The sequence below is a fragment of the Alexandromys fortis genome, unplaced genomic scaffold (genome assembly GCF_014885135.2).
Source record: "Alexandromys fortis isolate MF-2015 unplaced genomic scaffold, M_Fortis_MF-2015_v1.1 scaffold_13, whole genome shotgun sequence".
NCBI classification, from domain to species: domain Eukaryota; kingdom Metazoa; phylum Chordata; class Mammalia; order Rodentia; family Cricetidae; genus Alexandromys; species Alexandromys fortis.
In genome coordinates, this window is record NW_026067908.1 from 11,020,219 (window position 1) to 11,038,827 (window position 18,609).

At 44.0% G+C, this 18,609-nt stretch overlaps 1 protein-coding gene across 1 annotated transcript in view; it reads right to left on the bottom strand.

Annotated features, from left to right (window-relative positions):
* The window catches only part of Raver2 (ribonucleoprotein, PTB binding 2), a 76,036-nt gene that overhangs the window by 2,804 nt on the left and 54,623 nt on the right, over window positions 1-18,609 (bottom strand). Inside the window, exons 6-11 of the mRNA XM_050136134.1 lie at window positions 16,418-16,500; window positions 12,627-12,731; window positions 12,401-12,512; window positions 10,088-10,344; window positions 8,624-8,732; window positions 6,749-6,885 (exon numbers count right to left, since the gene is read on the bottom strand). Of these exons, the coding sequence (XP_049992091.1) occupies window positions 6,749-6,885; window positions 8,624-8,732; window positions 10,088-10,344; window positions 12,401-12,512; window positions 12,627-12,731; window positions 16,418-16,500 (803 nt within the window). The remainder of the gene's footprint in view (window positions 1-6,748; window positions 6,886-8,623; window positions 8,733-10,087; window positions 10,345-12,400; window positions 12,513-12,626; window positions 12,732-16,417; window positions 16,501-18,609) is intronic.

Genomic DNA, 18,609 nt, shown 5'->3' on the forward strand with positions numbered 1-18,609 from the left:
ACTTTGGTGAAATTACACTAGGATGTATACATTCCCTATCAAGATGCCCCACAACGCTTTAAGCACCCAGTCTCACCTTCTCGAAAGAATCATTGCCCATCAGTGTGGATACTTTCAAGAAGATATTCACCTTCAGCATGGCCCTCCCCTCTTGTTCTCTCATGTTGCTTCCCAGGACTCTGATCTTTGGAATTACAATGCTGAGACTTTCAGAGCACTGTGGTTATGACTTCATGGAGGTCCCCTAGGGCTTGGGTAGTCCCGGGTGGAATTACTCGCCACCCCCCCACCTCCCATGGGGGAACCCACCATCTTCACTCTTAGATAGTTCATCTATTTCACCAAGACAATGAGCAATCCAGAGTGATGACGGCTGGGCTCTTCCTTTCCCCTCACTCCTTGTTGATCTCAACCAACCACACATTTGTAACGACACCAATCTGGCACTTCCCCCAGTGTCCTCCTCCCACCACGACCAGACTTGCATGATGACCAACCAGTAGCAATATTATCCCGGACCATTCATGCAAACCAACCCTCCTCCCAGCCCTCTGGAGCCATTCCACCCACAGTCCTACCCATCTCAGCCAGTGACAGTTCTAGTTTTCCAGGTCGCAAAGCTTGGGCCATCCAGACTACCCTCAGCATCCCGTTTCCTCAACCTCCCCAAACTGCTTTGCTCCCAGTCAGCCACTGTGCTCTGAGAGCCATCCAGCAGCGTTTCTATTTGCACTGCACTGCACTGCCTCCTCGCTGACCTTGCTATGTTCTGCAGTTGCAGCTTAGAATACAGCTCTAAGTAAATACATGGGTATAGTAAGGTCCTAACCTGTCTGTCCTGTCCTCACCCACTGTGACTTCATTTTCCATGTTGCTCAGGCCTCTCCTGTCTGGGCACTCTCCCTCTCTCTCGTTCCTTTAACATGGCAAGCATATTTGCCTCGCACATCTCTGCATTTGCTAGTCCTACTTTGGAGACTTTGTATGACATGCAGGCATCCGTGTGACACACTGTCTACAAACTTCTCATCTTTGCCCCAAAGTTCACCTGCCAAAAGTCATTGTGCCACATTTTTAAAATCACTGGACAAGTCTCAGAGCCCACAAGCTGTAAGTTATGCACCTTAAGTTCATTTAATTGTACAAATGAATGAGTTGTCTCTGAAAGGTCTATCCATATGGGTCTGCAGATGGTGGTGGTGTCATGGGCTATACAGTGTGATAGGCCTTTGCATAATTTGGCCACTAGGTGGCAGCGTTATGCTCTCTAAGGCGAGACCCAGCCTCTTCCAAGCCTTTGTTTATTCTTGGGTTTGTGCCACGCCAACTCATCATACATTCTGTGGCTGATTCCCTAGGCTGGGCAGCCAGCTTCACGGCAGCAAAGATCCCTGTAGCTAGGGAAACCCAAGACTACAGCTCGCAGTGCAGAGGACTCTTGCCAGCAAGCCAAGTGTGGAAAGAAAAACCCACATCACTGAAAACAGTGAAGGAATTCCTAAATTATCCTTCGTATTACTAAAACTAGGGACTACGTCATGCTGAAAAGTCACAGATACGTGTTGGCCTGTTTTTTCTACTTGAGTACAAGGGAGCAGGAAGGAATATTCTGTTTGTTGTTTTTCAGATTATAATTAGAGGTTATACTGAAGTATTAAATATTTAATAAGCTGGCTCAGTCTCCTGTAACAGGGGCTCTAACAGCCATCTGATGCAGACAGACCTGTTCATTTTTACCTCAGAATCTGAAATTTCAAGCTGTATATACCTAAATTAAGAAGATACTTCAGATGATAATGCCATTAGATTCTAAATTAACATTCATTTTTCATGGTCTGCTTCAAAAACCTCCAAAATACTAAGTAAATATGCATCCCCTAGTTAGTCTAGTAAATATGCATCCCCTAGTTAGTCTAGTAAATATGCATCCCCTAGTTAGTCTAGTAAATATGCATCCCCTAGTTAGTCTAGTAAATATGCATCCCCTAGTTAGTCTAGTAAATATGCATCCTCTATTTAGTACACTTAAGCTTTGTTTCTAAAACACCAGGGTCCACGGACTGGCAGGACGGCTCAACAGTCAGGAGTGCATATTGCTCTTCAGAGCACCTAAGTTCAGTTCCCAGCACCCACCCTGGACAGCTCCCCTTGCCCAGAACTCCAGCTCCGGGAGATCCGACACACCCTTTTGGCCTCTGCAGGCACCCGCTCCCATGCATACAATTTCAAATAGACATCTAAACGTATGTCCATAGTCCAGTATTCTCTATGCACAGAGCTGGACTAACTGAGTCTGACTCTAGAGCGCCCTCTCACAGCCAGCAACAACCCCACTGGTTCTTCCTCTGCACTCCCCAAACATTAATCTACTGACTTTTTGTACAGATTACTTATTCGGGACATTTCACACAAACCCTCATAAACAAGCCCTCCGCAACTAACTTCTCTGCACGCTTTCAAGGTCCATCCATTGAACAATATTCTACTGTTCATCTGCTGGCTAACTGGTGGACAATTGGGCTTTTCCCTTTTGGCTGTTAGCAGATAATCTGCCATGAACACCAGTGCACACACTGGTGTGGACACATTCAAATTCTCTTGAGCATATATATCCCGAGTGAAACTATTGGTCAGAGAGCAACTCGGGATTTCTGAGCCATGCTAATTTTTCCTGACGCTTCAGCGTGCCCTTGCCCACACAGCTAAGGTTCTTTTTCCTTCCCTTTGTTGGCTGGGATCATCTCAAGTGACCTGCACGCCATCCTTGTCACTCTTCTCCCTGTTGACATCGACTGCTGTCCCCTGACCAAGTTTTTACTTTGCTTTATTATAATTTTCAAACTGAACATTTCCATCTGACTGTTTTTATCCTCTCTGAGGACACCATGTTTGGAGCAACATGGCTCCCACACGACCTAAGGTCTTTCTTTACGTGTGATTCACTTTAGCTCTTCGGGATTGTTTTATACCATTGCCTCCTAAGTCCAACATCAAAGATACTTTATGAGCATTCTTCTGTATTGCCTGCTTTTCCTGTACAGGTGTTTTAGTCAATGTTCCATACTGTGAAGAGACACCATGACCACAGCAACTCTTATAAAGGAAAACATTTACCTGGGGCTAGCTTACAGTCTTCGTGGCTTAGTCCATTATTGTCATGGTGGGAAGCAGGGCGGCAGGCAGGCAGGCATGGTGCTGGAAAAGGAGCTGAGAGTTCTACATCTGGATCAGCAGACAGCAGAAGAGGGAGACACCGGGCCTGGCTTGAGCTTAGAAAACCCTAACGCTCACCCCCAGTGGCACACTTCCTCCAACAAGGCCACACCTCCTAATCCCCATCAAGTAGTGTGCTTCCTAAAGACAAAGCATTTAAATCTATGATTTCTTTACATTTCTATTGATTTTTGTTGTTGTTGAAATGAAGATCATTTGAAATAAAACAATACGACCGCAATGAGTCTATAAGCCCCTTGTTTGTTTTTATTAGCTTGAACTTGTGAAAAGTCCAAACTCGTTAGGCATGGCTGTTACAAACTGTACTCTGTTAGCTCACGTGGTCAGTTAATGTCTAGACAGAGTTCCTTCAACACCTACATCTTCTTTCTAAAGTTTAATTAAAATTTTTTCATACAATATACTTTGAACAAATGTTTTTAGAATTTATCAGATTAAACTACTGACATATTTCCACAGTTCTTTGAGCAGTCTGCTAACGCTACCCGATGGATGGCAATGCACATTCAAGTAAACCGCAATGCCGTCATCACCACACAGCTCAGGGGTCAGCCAAGTGCGTTTGGGCCCCCTTTCCATGAGGACTTCGGGCTGTGCTCATGGGTGCTCCTACCCATGCGCTGCCCTGTTCCAGGCCCTCTCACTCTACAACTTACCCAACAGTCCTAAGGCTTACTCTGTAACTCTGCAGGCCAGTGAGACTGCAGAGTTTGCACAGAAAAAGAAGTCAAGCAAAGAGTCACAGAAACATGGCTGTCATCAAGGGAATTCCCCTCTCTCAGGACCCGACTTCCCTTCAGTTTCTACCAGTTATTCTCCAATACTTCCAACAAAGGCTACTTTGTTCAAATCTACTCCAGACTTTTGTTTTGTTTTTTTGAGAAGGGCTTCTCTGTGTAACAGCCCTATCTGTCCCAGAACTTGCTTTGTAAACCAGGCTGGCATTGAACTCACCTGCCCAGATCTTCCCAGTGTGTACTCCAGATTTTATCAGGGGTTTATGACAATAATTTCATATACACCAAATATTAAATTCTTAAACGCGATAGCTTTACTTAAAGGAGAAATTATTTTATCTAGTATCTGACACAACCATCTCTCCCAGTCCTTATGTATAAAAACCTAAACAGTTTCTGGGAGCTGCTAGAGCAACACGGACTTTGCAGTCTGAGAAATCCTTTGCAAACTGCAGAAATACAAAGCGGTAATTAAGCCTTTGTGTTCTTCCACGTGCAAAAGGCCGGGGGTCGTTTAAAACTCACAGGCATGGGAGAAAGATGAAATAATAGTCTAATATATATAAGTGTAATCCCACCACTATTTTTAAAAGATGTTTAAAAACTGAGTTGGGATATAGCTCAAGAATAGTGTGCTTGCCTAATATGCACAGAACCTTTGGCTCACTCCCTCATCCATGCTGGTGATAATGATAAATGCTCACCACTGTGTCCTGGCTAGCTTGGGGTCAGGGTGGCTAGTTTGCTTGGTTTTTTGAGACAGAGGTTCTCTGTGTAGTCTTGGCTGCCCTGGAACTAGATCTGGCTGGTCGAGAACACGTAGAGATCCGCCTGCCTCTGCCTCCCAAGTACTAGGATTAAAGGTGTGCGCCACCAACTGCCCAGCCTAGTTAGTTTTTATTGTCAATTTGACAAAAACCTAGAGTCACTTGGGGAGAAGGAACCTCAACTGAAGAACTACCTAGGTCAGATTGGCCGGTGGCCAAGTTTGTAAGAGACTGTCTTTACTAATAATTAATTTGGGAGGGTCCAATATACTGTGGACAGCACTATCCCTAAGCAGGTGGGTCTGAGCTATAGAAAACACCTAGCTGAGCTACCCAAAGAGTGAACAGCATTCCTCCCCGCTTCCCACTCCCGGGTTCCTCCGTCCTGACTTCCCTCCAGGCTTTCTGATCCCAGGTCCCTTTCTTTCAAGTCACTTTTGGTCTTGGTGATTATCGCAGTGACAGGAAAGGAGACTAGGACACGTTGCAAAGGAAGTGACAAGTGTTCAAAGCATGGAGATGCAAGGCTCACCTCAGAGCCTCTCCACAAAAGAGTAACCGACTCTGTACAGACCCCACACAGCACATATTGGCTTCACCGCCACCATCTAAGAACCAAGTTAGCAGAGTTGAAGATGAATTTCAAGTGTCACACTCAAATGAAAAGCTCAGTACAGACCAGTGGGAACTTCCTTTGATGCTTAAAATGCATACCTTTGCTAGATTCTTAATAATGTATTGTTTCTTCTGCTTTGAAAAGTACACCTTGTTCTCCTATACAAACCACATTTTGTGACTATTAATGACAATTTTAGGATATGTTTACACATTATTTTACACCATCTTAAATTTCCGAATTATATTTATGGTAAAAACATAATTTGCTTACTCAGTCTTAGCTGAATATTTTGGTTGTTTCTAATCTTCACATCTGTATATTCATAATAACTTTATCTCCAATAATTTAACTTTTGCCCCTTACGTATAATCAATATCCAGTGTGCTTATCTGCGTCATTACTGTATCCATGAACAAAGATAAGAACCTTAGGAAGTGAGAATGTCTTCCTCATGACATCAGCTCTGACCCTGTTTTTTTTTTTTTTAAGTTAAGCAGGCCACTACCTCATCATATTAATTTATCTTTAGGACATAATTTAGAATCATACTCCACGTTCATAGGTTCTGTAACCATTCATTTAACCAACTGTATGTTGGAAATATTTGAAAAACTGTACCCGCACCAAAACCGTGCTGCTTTTTCTGTTATTATTCCCTAAGCAACACAGTGTATTTGCATCTCATTTCCAACACATTAACTATCATATGTGATCTACAGAGTTCCAATGCGTGAAGGAGATTTGCCCAGAAAGACTGCATACGTGACACCGTACAGATATGAACTTAGCATCCACAGGTGGGGTATCCACAGGAGCCCTGGAACAAACCTAAAGATCCTGTGGCTTTGGCATACAGCTGGGTGCGGTGGTACCCACAGATAAGGCCAGAACTCCAGAGGCTGAGCATTGAGTTAAGGTCAGCCCGGGCTGCCAAACATTTCCTCCACCTCAGCAATGATGAAGGATGAAGGCTGAAGGCTGCTTTCTCCCCTTTGGGTTCTTAAGGTTTATACTCTTGTAAAACAGAGGTCAGCAGAATTTTCAGGAGAGAGTCAGGTAGCATAAATATTTAACCTTGTAAGCCGTGCAAGTCTGTTCCATTGGGTACGGCTGCACCATAGGAAATTTGTCAATGAATGGATGTGGCTACGTCCACCGAAAAACAGGTGACAGGCTGGGTGTGGCATAAGGGCTGTAGTTTCAAGACTAAAACCATAAGAGGTAAATATTTGGTTTAAAATATGTTAAATAGTTTCTTGAACTATTCCCAAATTTTAAGTGATGGGAAAGAGATAACTATCCCGTGTTCTCATAGTGCTAGAGTAGACCTATTCCCACACTCAGTGGTGTCAGGTTTCTCTCCCTATCATCATGTCCTGCGCGTCCTTTACCTGGGCATAATCCTCGAAAGGTGGCGAGTAAGTGATGCATTTCTCCAGGACACGCTGGGACTCGCTTCCCTGAGAGATTGCATCCAGAATGTTGCTTGCGATTCCAGTCTTGTGTGGCGTGCCTTTACTTGCAGTGGCTAAAGACAAAAGCAAGACCAAACAGCGTAAAACACATTACAAACAGCATAAAACATATTAACACAGCCTGTTTCAGATAGGTTACTAATGTATATTTATATTTATTTTCTCCAGGAGGAATTAACACTGTGTCATCTACTTTAGTAACTAAAAATGGAAGCTTGCCATATAGGCAAAATAATAAATTTTTTTCTGTTCTTTTTCTGTACTGGGAATCAAAGCTTCAGGGATGTTAGGCAAGCACTCTACCACTGAGCTCTACACCCGACCCTCAGACAGATACTCTACATCAGTAGCTCTCAGCCTTCCGAATGCTGTGACCCTTTAATACAGTTCCTCACGTTGTGGTGACCCCACACCGTAAAATTAATTCATTGCTACTTCATAACTTTTTTTTTGCTGCTGTTATGAATCATAATGTAAACATCTGATATATAACCACAAAGTTGTTGTGACCCACAAGTTAAAAACCGCTGTTCTACACCAATGCATACGAAATGCAAATTAAACACCCTTATTAAGGCAAAAGTTGTCTTTGTTGATTTTACGTTAGAAGAGTGTGCTGCAGAGAGATACATTAGAACACTTTCCTAGATTCAGAAAAATGATAATTAATGCTCAAGAGGATACTTTGTAAAATGCCAAAAATGTATATTAAATCCTTTCCTTGCAGTTTCCACTTTCCTAGCTACACTCTGCATTTGCACAAGCACGTGCCTGTTAGAGCACAGTTTACACTTTCCTAGCTACACTCTGCATTTGCACAAGCGCGTGCCTGTTAGAGCAGTTTACACTTTCCTAGCTACACTCTGCATTTGCACAAGCGCGTGCCTGTTAGAGCACAGTTTACACTTTCCGAGTTACACTCTGCATTTGCACAAGCACGTGCCTGTTAGAGCAGTTTACACTTTCCTAGCTACACTCTGCATTTGCACAAGCACGTGCCTGTTAGAGCACAGTTTACACTTTCCTAGTTACAGTCTGCATTTGCACAAGCACGTGCCTGTTAGAGCACAGTTTACACTTTCCTCAGTTACATTCTGCATTTGCACAAGCGTGTGCCTGTTAGAGCACAGGTTTGGCAGCAGGACTGCAATCGTGCAGGGCTCACTCTCCCTTTTTCCATTTAAAATCATCTTTAGAGACGACCTCCTACAAGAGCGATGTAGACAGCTTCTGATTAGTGCTATTACTGGTTTTTAAAAGTCACAGGGTTCCTTCTGTGTACCCAGCCTCTTCCCTCCCGGACGACATGAATGTGTTCTTTGGTTTCCCAAGGCTGACTTTTGTAGCACTGTGTTTGAGTAAGGGCTGCTCCACGCTAGGGAAGGCCTGGTACTCCGTTTCTGCTGAGCGGCAGTCACATCTAGGGCACATGGATGCACTGCTAGGCCATTCAGAGGCTGCAAGCTCTGGTTTAGACCCATGATTCTACCCACACGGCAAATGACTGCGGGGCTTCAAACAACCCACCGCCGTCATTATCTTCAATAATGGCGCAGTAAAAATGGAATAGGATTATTTTGCCTAAATAAAAATACTGTTGTGAAAATTTTTTTTTAAAGTTTTTTAACTTTCTTTTTTATCCAAATAATGGAATTATCACGAAAGAATAAGTTCGTGATTTAGAGCTTAGTTTTGTCAATAAAGTATCGTGACTATCAACTAAGACGAAAGGAAAAGTCATCACAGATCGTCTCCGGGGACCCATAGAGCTGACGCAGAGGCCCTGCTTACCTAGGCACATACTGGGTAACACACTCGCCAGATTCAAATACGGATTTTTACTGAGCCGAATTTCTCTGGGTGGTTCTCCCAAGAGTGAAGTCTGATTCTTAGAGGCAGCCTATTTGCCAGAAACAGAGGATGGGGTGGTGAATGAGCGGTGGAAAAAGAATGAGGACCGTCACAGCACATCACACACACACACACACACACACACACACACACACACACACACACACGAGAGAAGTCGCAGAAGTCCTCAACAGCGTCTTACATGCCACACAACTAATACATGCTTATTTACATTATTTACTAAAATTAAAAGTACAAAAAGATTTGTTTTTCAATATATCTTGTACAGTGTGACCATTTGTGGGCTCTAGTTGCCTTTAATCCCAGAACTCGGGAGGCAGAGGCAGGTGGATCTCTGTGAGTTCGAGGCCAGCTTGGTCTACACAGCAAGCTTCAGGACAGCCAGGACTACACAGAGACCCTGTCTCAACAACCCCAATAAAAAATAAATAAATAAACAGAATTCTGCAAGTGGAGAACAAGCTGAGGCATCCTGTATCTTCTCACTTGATCTTAGAGAATTCATCTTTGCAAGAAACAATAAAACAACCAGTTCTGTATCTGATATCTAGAAATGCAGGTATTCACATTAATTATAAGATTTAAATTTTCATTATGTGGCTAAAACCAAATGACACAAGCAAAGCTTGCTCGTCTCTAGTCCTGAGAGTAATGCCAAGCTAGAAAGAATGAGAAGGCAAAGTTCATGAGCCAACTCTTCAGACGACAATGTCAGATAGGACCACTGCTTCCATATTCTTCTGAGAAGCAAGGACCTCATCCATTTAACAGAAAAAGAAGGGGTGGGGGCTGAGCCTTCACTATGCTCCACATTCTTCTGAGAGATGGCTTTACTCTTTACTCTCTGCTCAAGACTTTTAAAACCGCAGTTCTGGTTAGAAATGGAAGATAAAGCTAGTAGCTTAGTTTTCTTTGCATACTGATCTCTTATCTTTTTATAAGCACAATGAAGAAATGCAATCCTGAGTGTTCGTTTCTGTCTGGGAGAGCCACAGACTTCATGTTCCTGGCCAATGCTGTGTCTGGACAGCAAAACCTGTCTCAGACACCTTTGTAAGCCTCAGAGAAATCGGGGTTTGCATGTGGCATGCCTATCACATGGCCGTATGTTCGCTCACTCAGTGCAGGGCTGCTGAATGCTTGCTATGCTTCAGGGGATCGGTAACATTCAAATGAGCATGAAATTCAACCCTTAAATTCACAGCAGCTCCAGAAGTAACCTAGAGCTGCCGCTTAGATGTGGAAAACAGGCAGTGGGGACAATCACCACACACAAGCCATTGGCTGTGGCAGAACAATGCCACAGTTTGGGGACCAAGAGGAGAGGAAAGGCAGCCTGGGGGATATCCATTTCCCTGCGTGCTTCCTCACCCTGGAACCTACCTCCGGGCCTTTTGCTGGGCTCTGCTGTGTCTTCTCGTGGCCTGTCAGTGGGCCTCCAGTGGGCAGGCCTGGGAAGGTCTGCAGATACTGCTGCGGCCCTGAGAAACTAGCTTCAGTGATGCCGGCTGAGGCGGACTGCTTCTCCTGAGTGGTCCCACGACCCAGCCCGGCTTGTCCGGCAGTGAGCTGCTGTGGGAAGAATGGCAGCATGCCCAGGCCGGCTGCCAGTGTCGTTTGCGTTGGAATCAGAGTAGATGCTGGAGCGAAACACAGAGGCAAAGGAACCTAGTTACACGAGGCTCCGGAGCCCCTTCTGCACTGATCAGAGAGCTGTGGCGTCCAGCGGGTGACACTAATAATGCTGTTAAAATTCTCAATAATTTCTAAGATAACCTCAATATAATTTTTAATGATATATTTTAATTATTATTTTAAAACTTATGATTTTTTTCCTGACAGTTAAATTATATCAGTACTTTAAAATGCCCAATCATTGCAATTTGGTTGCTTCTATACTTGAAGAGAATAACTGAGTCTCAGGTTTTAAGAATTCAGTATTTCCTCAGTTGATGTGGACTCCACAGCAAGCCTGGTTAGCAAGCCTCTGGCAGCTGTTAGGAGCTGGCTGCAGCCATGTCTTCACAGCTTGAGTTTGCCGTCTTTATGATTGTAACTTGGCCTTGGCAGCGGTTGAAGATTTACACATGGAAATTCACAAATATTATAAATCAACACTATTTTTAAGTGGAAAGATCTGGTACTTAAACCCCAGAGTGCCACTGTTGTCCTTGAAGTCAAAGCTCAGGAATAGACAAACACTAAATCAACAAAAGTTATATATTTTTACTTATAGGAAGTAAAATCCTGAAAAGAATAAAAGTTTTCATAGGAAAATTAGGACTCACTTTTATTTTAAAAAAATCTGTAAGTCAGGGCTGGTGGGATGGCTCAGCAGAGAAAGGCGGTTGGCCCTGCGCAGGATTTAAGCCCCATGACCCCGGGATAGGCGAGAACCAATTCCCACAAGCTGCTCCGCCCAATCCACGTGTATGCCAGAGCACATGTGTGCCCTTCTCCCAACAAACAAACAAACAAAAAATAAATGAAATGAATTTCAAATTTAAAAATAAACAAAGATGCACGGATCAGCCAGGCATGGATGTGCATCTCCCAAAAATATTCAGGGGCCAAGGCAAGATCATGTGACCTCGCAAGTTCAAGACCAGCCTGGACAATAATATAATGAGACCCTGCCTCAAAATAAATAAATAAATAAATAAATAAATAAATAAATAAATAAATAAATAAATAAATAGATAGATAGCAGACAAGAGGCCAAAAAGAAATTAAAACAGTTCATTTTGATGACTAGATCAAACTTCCACTCTACAAATTCACTAACGAGGTTTGTTAGCTGGTGGAGGAGGACTCGCTTTGGCTCCTCCGTCTCTCAGAATATGTTTGCTTAGACGGTGAACTGTCAGCGTTCTTAAGACAGCACACCAGAGCGAGCTGTGTATCTGCTAGCATTAACATGAGGAATAAACATTCTCATAGCTCGTAATCATGGAAAGTCAAAGCTTTTAGGACGACAGACTCCCATCATAGCGAGAAATTCCTCGGCAATTTAACCTTGGTCAATTTCCGCAGTCAGAATCGACTGAGTTAACAGGCCAGCTTTATGTGGAGGAGACTTAAGTGGGTCACTTATGTGTACGAAACTTAAACGGCCACTGGTCCCTCTGCATGCTCACGTCGGACCCTTCCATCAAGCTTCCCACTGGAAGCATTTCTCTAAATTACAATAAAATAAGAAACCCTGGTGTATTTCTAGTTTTCTGAAACAAAAATGTCCTGCCTGTCACGTGCCCAGAGCATGTAGATCAGTTGTCTTTCAAGTCATCATTTTAAGACGTAATTTAAAAATGACTCAAGTCAACAGGGCTTAAATTTACAAACTCTAGCTATTCCATTTATAAGGGCTGAGGCTCCTTCAGTGCAACTGAAATGGAGACACGGGGACTATGTTGTGAGCGCAGTGGGCAGCATGTCAGCGCCGAAGGGAAGCCATGTCTTCGCCTGGCACGGCTGTGAACCTGCATAAAATATTAAAAGCCATCCAGCAGGGACCGCCTCATCTTGGCACGGAGGCAAGCCCATTAATAACATATCAGACGCGGCAATGGGGCTCTTGAAAATTTAAATCACCAAGATTTAAATTTAATCATCCTATAAATAAGAGAGGGATGGAGGTAAACTATCAAGTCTCAAAGCTGACTGCACAGGGACTTCCCAGCAAAAAAGGTCACTTACTTTTGTGTGTGTCTCCATGGTGTCCCAGGTCCGTCTTCAGGGAGAGTGGCGGCCCTATTGCCAGCGCAGGCTGCAGCACCATGGCGGGGGGCTCTCCGAGCAAGCCAGGCTTCTACAGCAAGGGTGAGGGGAGATGGTTTCCCATGGGGGAGAAACAGAGCCCAGGGAAGACGGATACATGTGTGAAATCGCACCCCCACCCCCATCAGTGGGCAGAGACACTCACATTATTAGTGTGGGCGCTATCAAACTTCATCAGCTGCTGCTGGACCAAAGGGAGGTGAGACAGAGCCTGGAGGAGCAAGGGGGACGCACTACCCACAGCCGAGCTCTGCGGAGTTAAAGCCACATGAAGTTAAGGAAGGATGGGAGAACTATTTGTTAGATAATCAACTCAGCTTCAAGTTCAGTGCTCAAGTTAGTCTGAAAAAAAGAAACCACACTTTAGGCAGGTGTGCTGAGCGCACACCTTTAATCCCAGCACTCAGAAGACGGTGGCAGGTCGGTCTCTGAGTTCGAGGCCAGCCTGGTCTGCAGACTGAGTTCCAGAATAGCCAGGGCTACATAGAGAAACCCTAAAAAACACTTAATTCGGCCGGGCGATGGTGGCGCAAGCCTTTAATCCCAGCACTCAGGAGGCAGAGGCAGGCGGATCTCTGTGAGTTTGAGACCAGCCTGGTCTACAGAGCTAGTGCCAGGACAGGCTCCAAAGCCACAAAGAAACCCTGTCTAGAAAAACAAAACAAAAAAAGAAAAAAGAAAGAAAGAAAGAAATGTGGGAGGTGGCATACCCTCCTCCTAGGTCATGCCATGTTGAGGATAGAAAAATCCCACTTTGATCTGTTGGCTCTAGTCATGACTCTGCAACCACAACATCTCCTGGACAATAAAGACTATTATATCTAAAACAATTTACCAGACTCTATAACAGGTAATAAATCAANAAAAAAAAAAAAAAAAAAAAAAAAAAAAAACAAACAACAACAAAAAACACTTAATTCAAATAATCTACTTTCGTCCTCAGGTAATATTACCTAACACGGAAGAGATGACCATGCAGTTTTGAAACGCGATTCCACATTCTTTCCTTTGTCATCCTCTCCACCCCTTACCCCCACCCCCGCTTTAATGATGATGAAATATGAATTTACAGATAAATCATTTGACAATATTTCCTGCATGCTTTTTAATGAATAGTGTGCCACCTAGTGAGAAATGTAATATGATGGCCCCTATATATCGTATTCCTAACAAGATTACAAATGGCAGTTCTATAAGGAAAATTACAAGCAGATACATGATCAACCACTAGGGAATCTTACTCAAGACTGGCAGATTCCAGGGAGGCATTCTTGAGGACCTAACATGTGTGCTGAAATCGGAAGGCTGTTTAGAGAAAGACTAGGCCAGTTAGGTGGTACTCAGGGAGGACACTCCTGGCCAAGGAGACAGACAAGACACTTGGAGGAGTGAGCAGGTCCTTTGGGGACAGTGAGTTCAGGAGATAAGCGACTTGAAGGCTTTAACAGCAAATACTGCGTTTCTGGTCTTTCTACAAACACAGTTCTTGGCCTTCCTAATGCTGCAACCCTTTAATACAGTTCCTCACATTGTGGTGACTCCAAGCATCAAATTATTTTCATTGCTACTTCCTGACTATAATTTTGGTAGTTATGAACTGTAATATAAATATCTGATATGCAGGATATCTGATATGGGACCAAATGAAAGGTTCATTTAACACTACCCAGAAGGGTTGGAACCCCCAAGTTGAGATCCGCTGTCCTACCACGAAGGGGATATTATCCATGCTCTGACTCTCCCTTTCACACGTGTTCATACCTGACTGTAAGTAACGTCTGCCTGCCCCGCTGTTCTGTTGTTGGGTTTTTATTGTTGTTTGGAGACAGAATCTGACTCTGTTGCCCCGGGCCGGCCCAGAATTTACTATGTAGCTGGTCTGACCTTAAATACAGTAGTCCTCCAGTCTTGCCCTCCCCCAGCATCAAGATTAGAGGTACCAGCCATCACGTCTGACTTTTCATGCTCCCTGAAACAATGGAGACTATGAGAATGTGCTATCCAAAGCTGGAGCCATAACAGGGGCAGCACCGAGCACATGTGGCTGGCTACTCAACGGAGCGCGTGGACAAGTAAAACGTACCTCAACGTACAGGAGTCTTGAAGGGAAAAGACAAGAAAGATGGTGTGGTGTTTTGAATAAGAAATGCTCCCTAATTGGTGGCATGGACTGGAACCTTTAGAAGGTGGCCCAATCCTGGAGTAAATCCCTAGAGACGGGATTTAAGAGTTTAAAGCCTTGTTCCACTTCCTGTCCTTTTCTTTCTCTCTACTTCCGGTATCTGGGTAAATGTGAGCGTCAGCTTCCTGTTCCTGCCACCACGCCTCCTCTGACAGATGACCTCACATATTCACAATGGATGGGTTCGATCCCTTTGGACCCAGAAGCCAAAACAAAACCTCCCAAGTGGCTCACAACGGAATAGCTACTGTGGGTGGGGGAGGGGCTTTTTCTCCCTTCTCTCCCTTCAGAAAGCTAGTTTTACAACCTGGAGTAGTGGTACACACCTTTAACCCCAGTGCCAGCGAGGCAGAAGCAGGGGGATTCTGAGATGGAAGCCTGCCTGGGCTTCTCAGCCAAGACCCTGTCTCCAAATAATGAAACAGCTGTCTTCAGCACCACACATTTCTCCCATCCTCTGGGTAAGAAGATAACTGGTTTGTGCATAGGTCTGTGCATCTGTAACTATATTCTGAAATTAATGAGTAATGTCTATTTCTAATATGGCAAACACTTATATCAGCTACTTATGTCTAAGTGCATATTTAAAACACTTAATCTGAAAACATAAAAAAATATTCTTTGCTCTCACAAACATATGAACTATTTTATAACACTGATTAAAATTTAAACATTAGGATTTACTGGTCATTTCTTTCTATAAACTTGTTTTGAGTTAAGACTGTATAAACTGCTTTGTTCTAAAACTATTATTGCTTTCGGGCTGGGAAATGATTCAGTGGGCCAAGAGCTTGTCGTGCAAACATGAAGACCAGAGTTCGAATCCTATAACAAACAAACAAACATCCCAGCACTCCTATGGGAAGATGGAAGGTGGAGAAGGGAGAATTCCCAGAACCCGAGCCTGCTAGCCTAGCAAATGCAGCAGCAAACAGCGACAGCCTGCCCCAAACAGGGTAGAAAGGCAAGACCGACGCCAAGGTTGTCCTCTGACTTCCACACCCAAGGCACACATTCCGTCCATCTCCCTATACCCCACCACACACAGACAAAAAACTGACTCATTACCTAGCAAAGATTACCACTAAATTCTGTTAATATTCTACAAGTGGGAATCAGTAAGTTAGGCTCTCTAGGCTGTTCCCATCAGCACTGGATCACAATCTCTCTCACACACACCACACACACTCCTCTTGTTCTCTGGGCTGTCCCCATCAGCACTGGATCTCTCTCTCTCTCTCTCTCTCTCTCTCTCTCTCTCACACACACACACACACACACACACACACACACACACACACACACACACATCTCTGGGCTGTCCCCATCAGCACTGGATCACACACACTCATTCTGTGATTTTACGGAGCTATCCTTATTAAAGGTTGTTCTCTACGCACGGGCCTATAATTACAGCTCCTCAGGAGGCTGATGCAGGAGGATGACAAGTTCATAGAATGCGTTAAAGGCCAGCCTCGGCAACTATGGTAAGATTCTGTGTCAAAACTAAAAGTCAAAATAAAGCTGGGGCTGCCAAGTCAGCAGCGAAGCTCTGGCCGGCATCAGTAAACTCCAGGACAATCCCTAGTAACACAAAGGGCAAAGGGCAGGCAGATATTTTTAAAATGCAAAATGCTTGACAAGGTCTGGCACGCTTATTGTAATCCCAGTCCTTGGGAGATGGAGGCAGGAGGATTTAGGGGGGCCAGGGGAGGGGGAGTCTTCACTCTGAATCTTCAGTGCTGTGTACAAACCTGTTGTGCTTTACTGAAGTGCAGTAGCGCGGAGGGGAGGGATGGGCTCAGCAGATGAGACAAGCTGGGTGCGACTCCAAGAACTGTTTTGAGAAGATCAGAGTCAGTCAAAGTAAAACCGTAACCACGTGACTTAAGAAATTAAAAATACAGCATGTTCCAAAACATTTCTTTCACAACCTTTAACCTGCACAGGGAGTTTCATCTACTGGCTAAGAGGGACAGACTTCTTCCCTTGTGATTCGATCCTGGAAGCCGCTTTAGAATCCCCACAATTTGTCTTTAAGCACCAAACGCAGGCTTGCCTGTCTCCAGCACCCAGCACAGCTTGTGCTGGCAGAATGGTACTAACAGAGGCCTTGGTAGTAGCTCAGCACCTTTACCCATGCTTGCACGTAAGTGCAGAGTGCCTGACGCCCAAGGAGGCGAGAAGAGAGGATTCCCTGGAACGCAGTTACCGCCATGTCCCCAGCAAGAACAACACAAGCTATTAATTGCTGAGCCATCTCTCCAGTCCCTCAATACCTTATCAGGTGTTTGGGAGAATTTTGTCAGAAGGTAGGGCATGGGGAAAGATGCAACCCTCATCCTTAAAGATCTTATGAAAAATCCTTTACTGAAGATAATATATATATATATGCGCAGAAATTCTTACATCATAGAAACTGAAAGGCTGCAACGTGACTACACATAACCAGACATGGTGATGTATGGCTTGAATTCCAGTACTCAAAGCCAGAGCCAGGCAGATCTCTGTGAGTCTAAGGCCAGTCCTGTCTACCCAGCAAGTTCCAGCCCAGCCAGAAATACACAGCGAGACCTCATCTCTAAAGAAATCAACTGTATATCTAGATATAAGGAATAGAGAGTAACTACACTCTTAGTTCTGAGTCCAAATACCACACACATGTCAGAAGGGGTAATTTTGGAATAGATAATAGAAAGAGAAAAAAGAACTATAAAATAGAAAACACATGATTAATTTCATCTAAGTATGCATATATATCATAATATATCATAAAGTAGCATTCAGAAAAGGTCCTGGCAATAGCTTTTCATAATGTGCATGCAACAGAAAAAATACTAAGTCATTCCCAGTTAGGTAGGGAGTCCGTATCCAAAAACAAGAGCGGTAACACACCAAGTGAACATCAACATGGCTCAAATCTACAACCAGCTATTTACCCAAGGTCATAAAAGTATAGGTGTAAATAAAAACAAATCCTCATTGCAATTTTACCTCTCTCTGGAAAGGACCTAGATGTTCATCGGGTCTGCCACGAGGCCTGCAGGTGCAGCTCAGCAGTGTGGTGCACACTTGGGTTTGCTCCCAGCACCTACCCACTGCCCAAGAAAACACCAAAGTGCAACTGGAATGCAGGATCAGCTCGGCCTGTGCTCACTGAAGTGGAGACTTACTCTTCTTCCCTGACCAGCCCGAACAAAGACAAAGAAAAACGTCTCCACCCATTTAAATAGTAAAACATCTTAAAATAGAGACAGTAACATTAATATTAAAACGCATACTCCTGGGGGTGGAGAGATGGCTCAGTGATGGGGGACATACTGCTTTTGCAGAGGACCAGAGTTTGATTCCCAGCACCCATGTCAGCTGCCCGCAACTCCAGCTCTAGAAATCTGAATTATGTACACGTACTCATCCTATAGAATTTTCAAATTAAAAAATCAAGTCAAATCTAAAAAGCAAGGCAAAACAAAACCACATTCTTATGTGACCACAAACCAAACAGAGAATGGGGGTGGAAATATATAGTGTTGGTGGAAGGGGCAGAATTATCAAAGATGCTCACAATCCAAAAGTGTGGACAATATTCTCCTACACGACCTGAGAGCACAGTATGAGTCTTTACACACTAGAGCCACCTTGGACTGCATCAGGAGAAGCTGTGGAGTGACAGGAATGCAGGACTCCTGCCCGGTGCCAATCAATAACCAACCAGCAGGAGGCTGTCATGTGTGAACACCATATTTTAGGACAATCCAGAAAATCTAGATGTAATAATATATATATTGTGTGTGTATGGGGGGGGGTCCGCATACAATGAAACTGCCACAAAGTTCCAATTCCTAAAAAGACCCTGTATGGCTGGGAACAGCTGCTCTCAGAAGCTGTGAGTTATTATTAATCAACACCTTCAATGCCAAGGGCGAGGTACCGCCTTGTGCTAGTT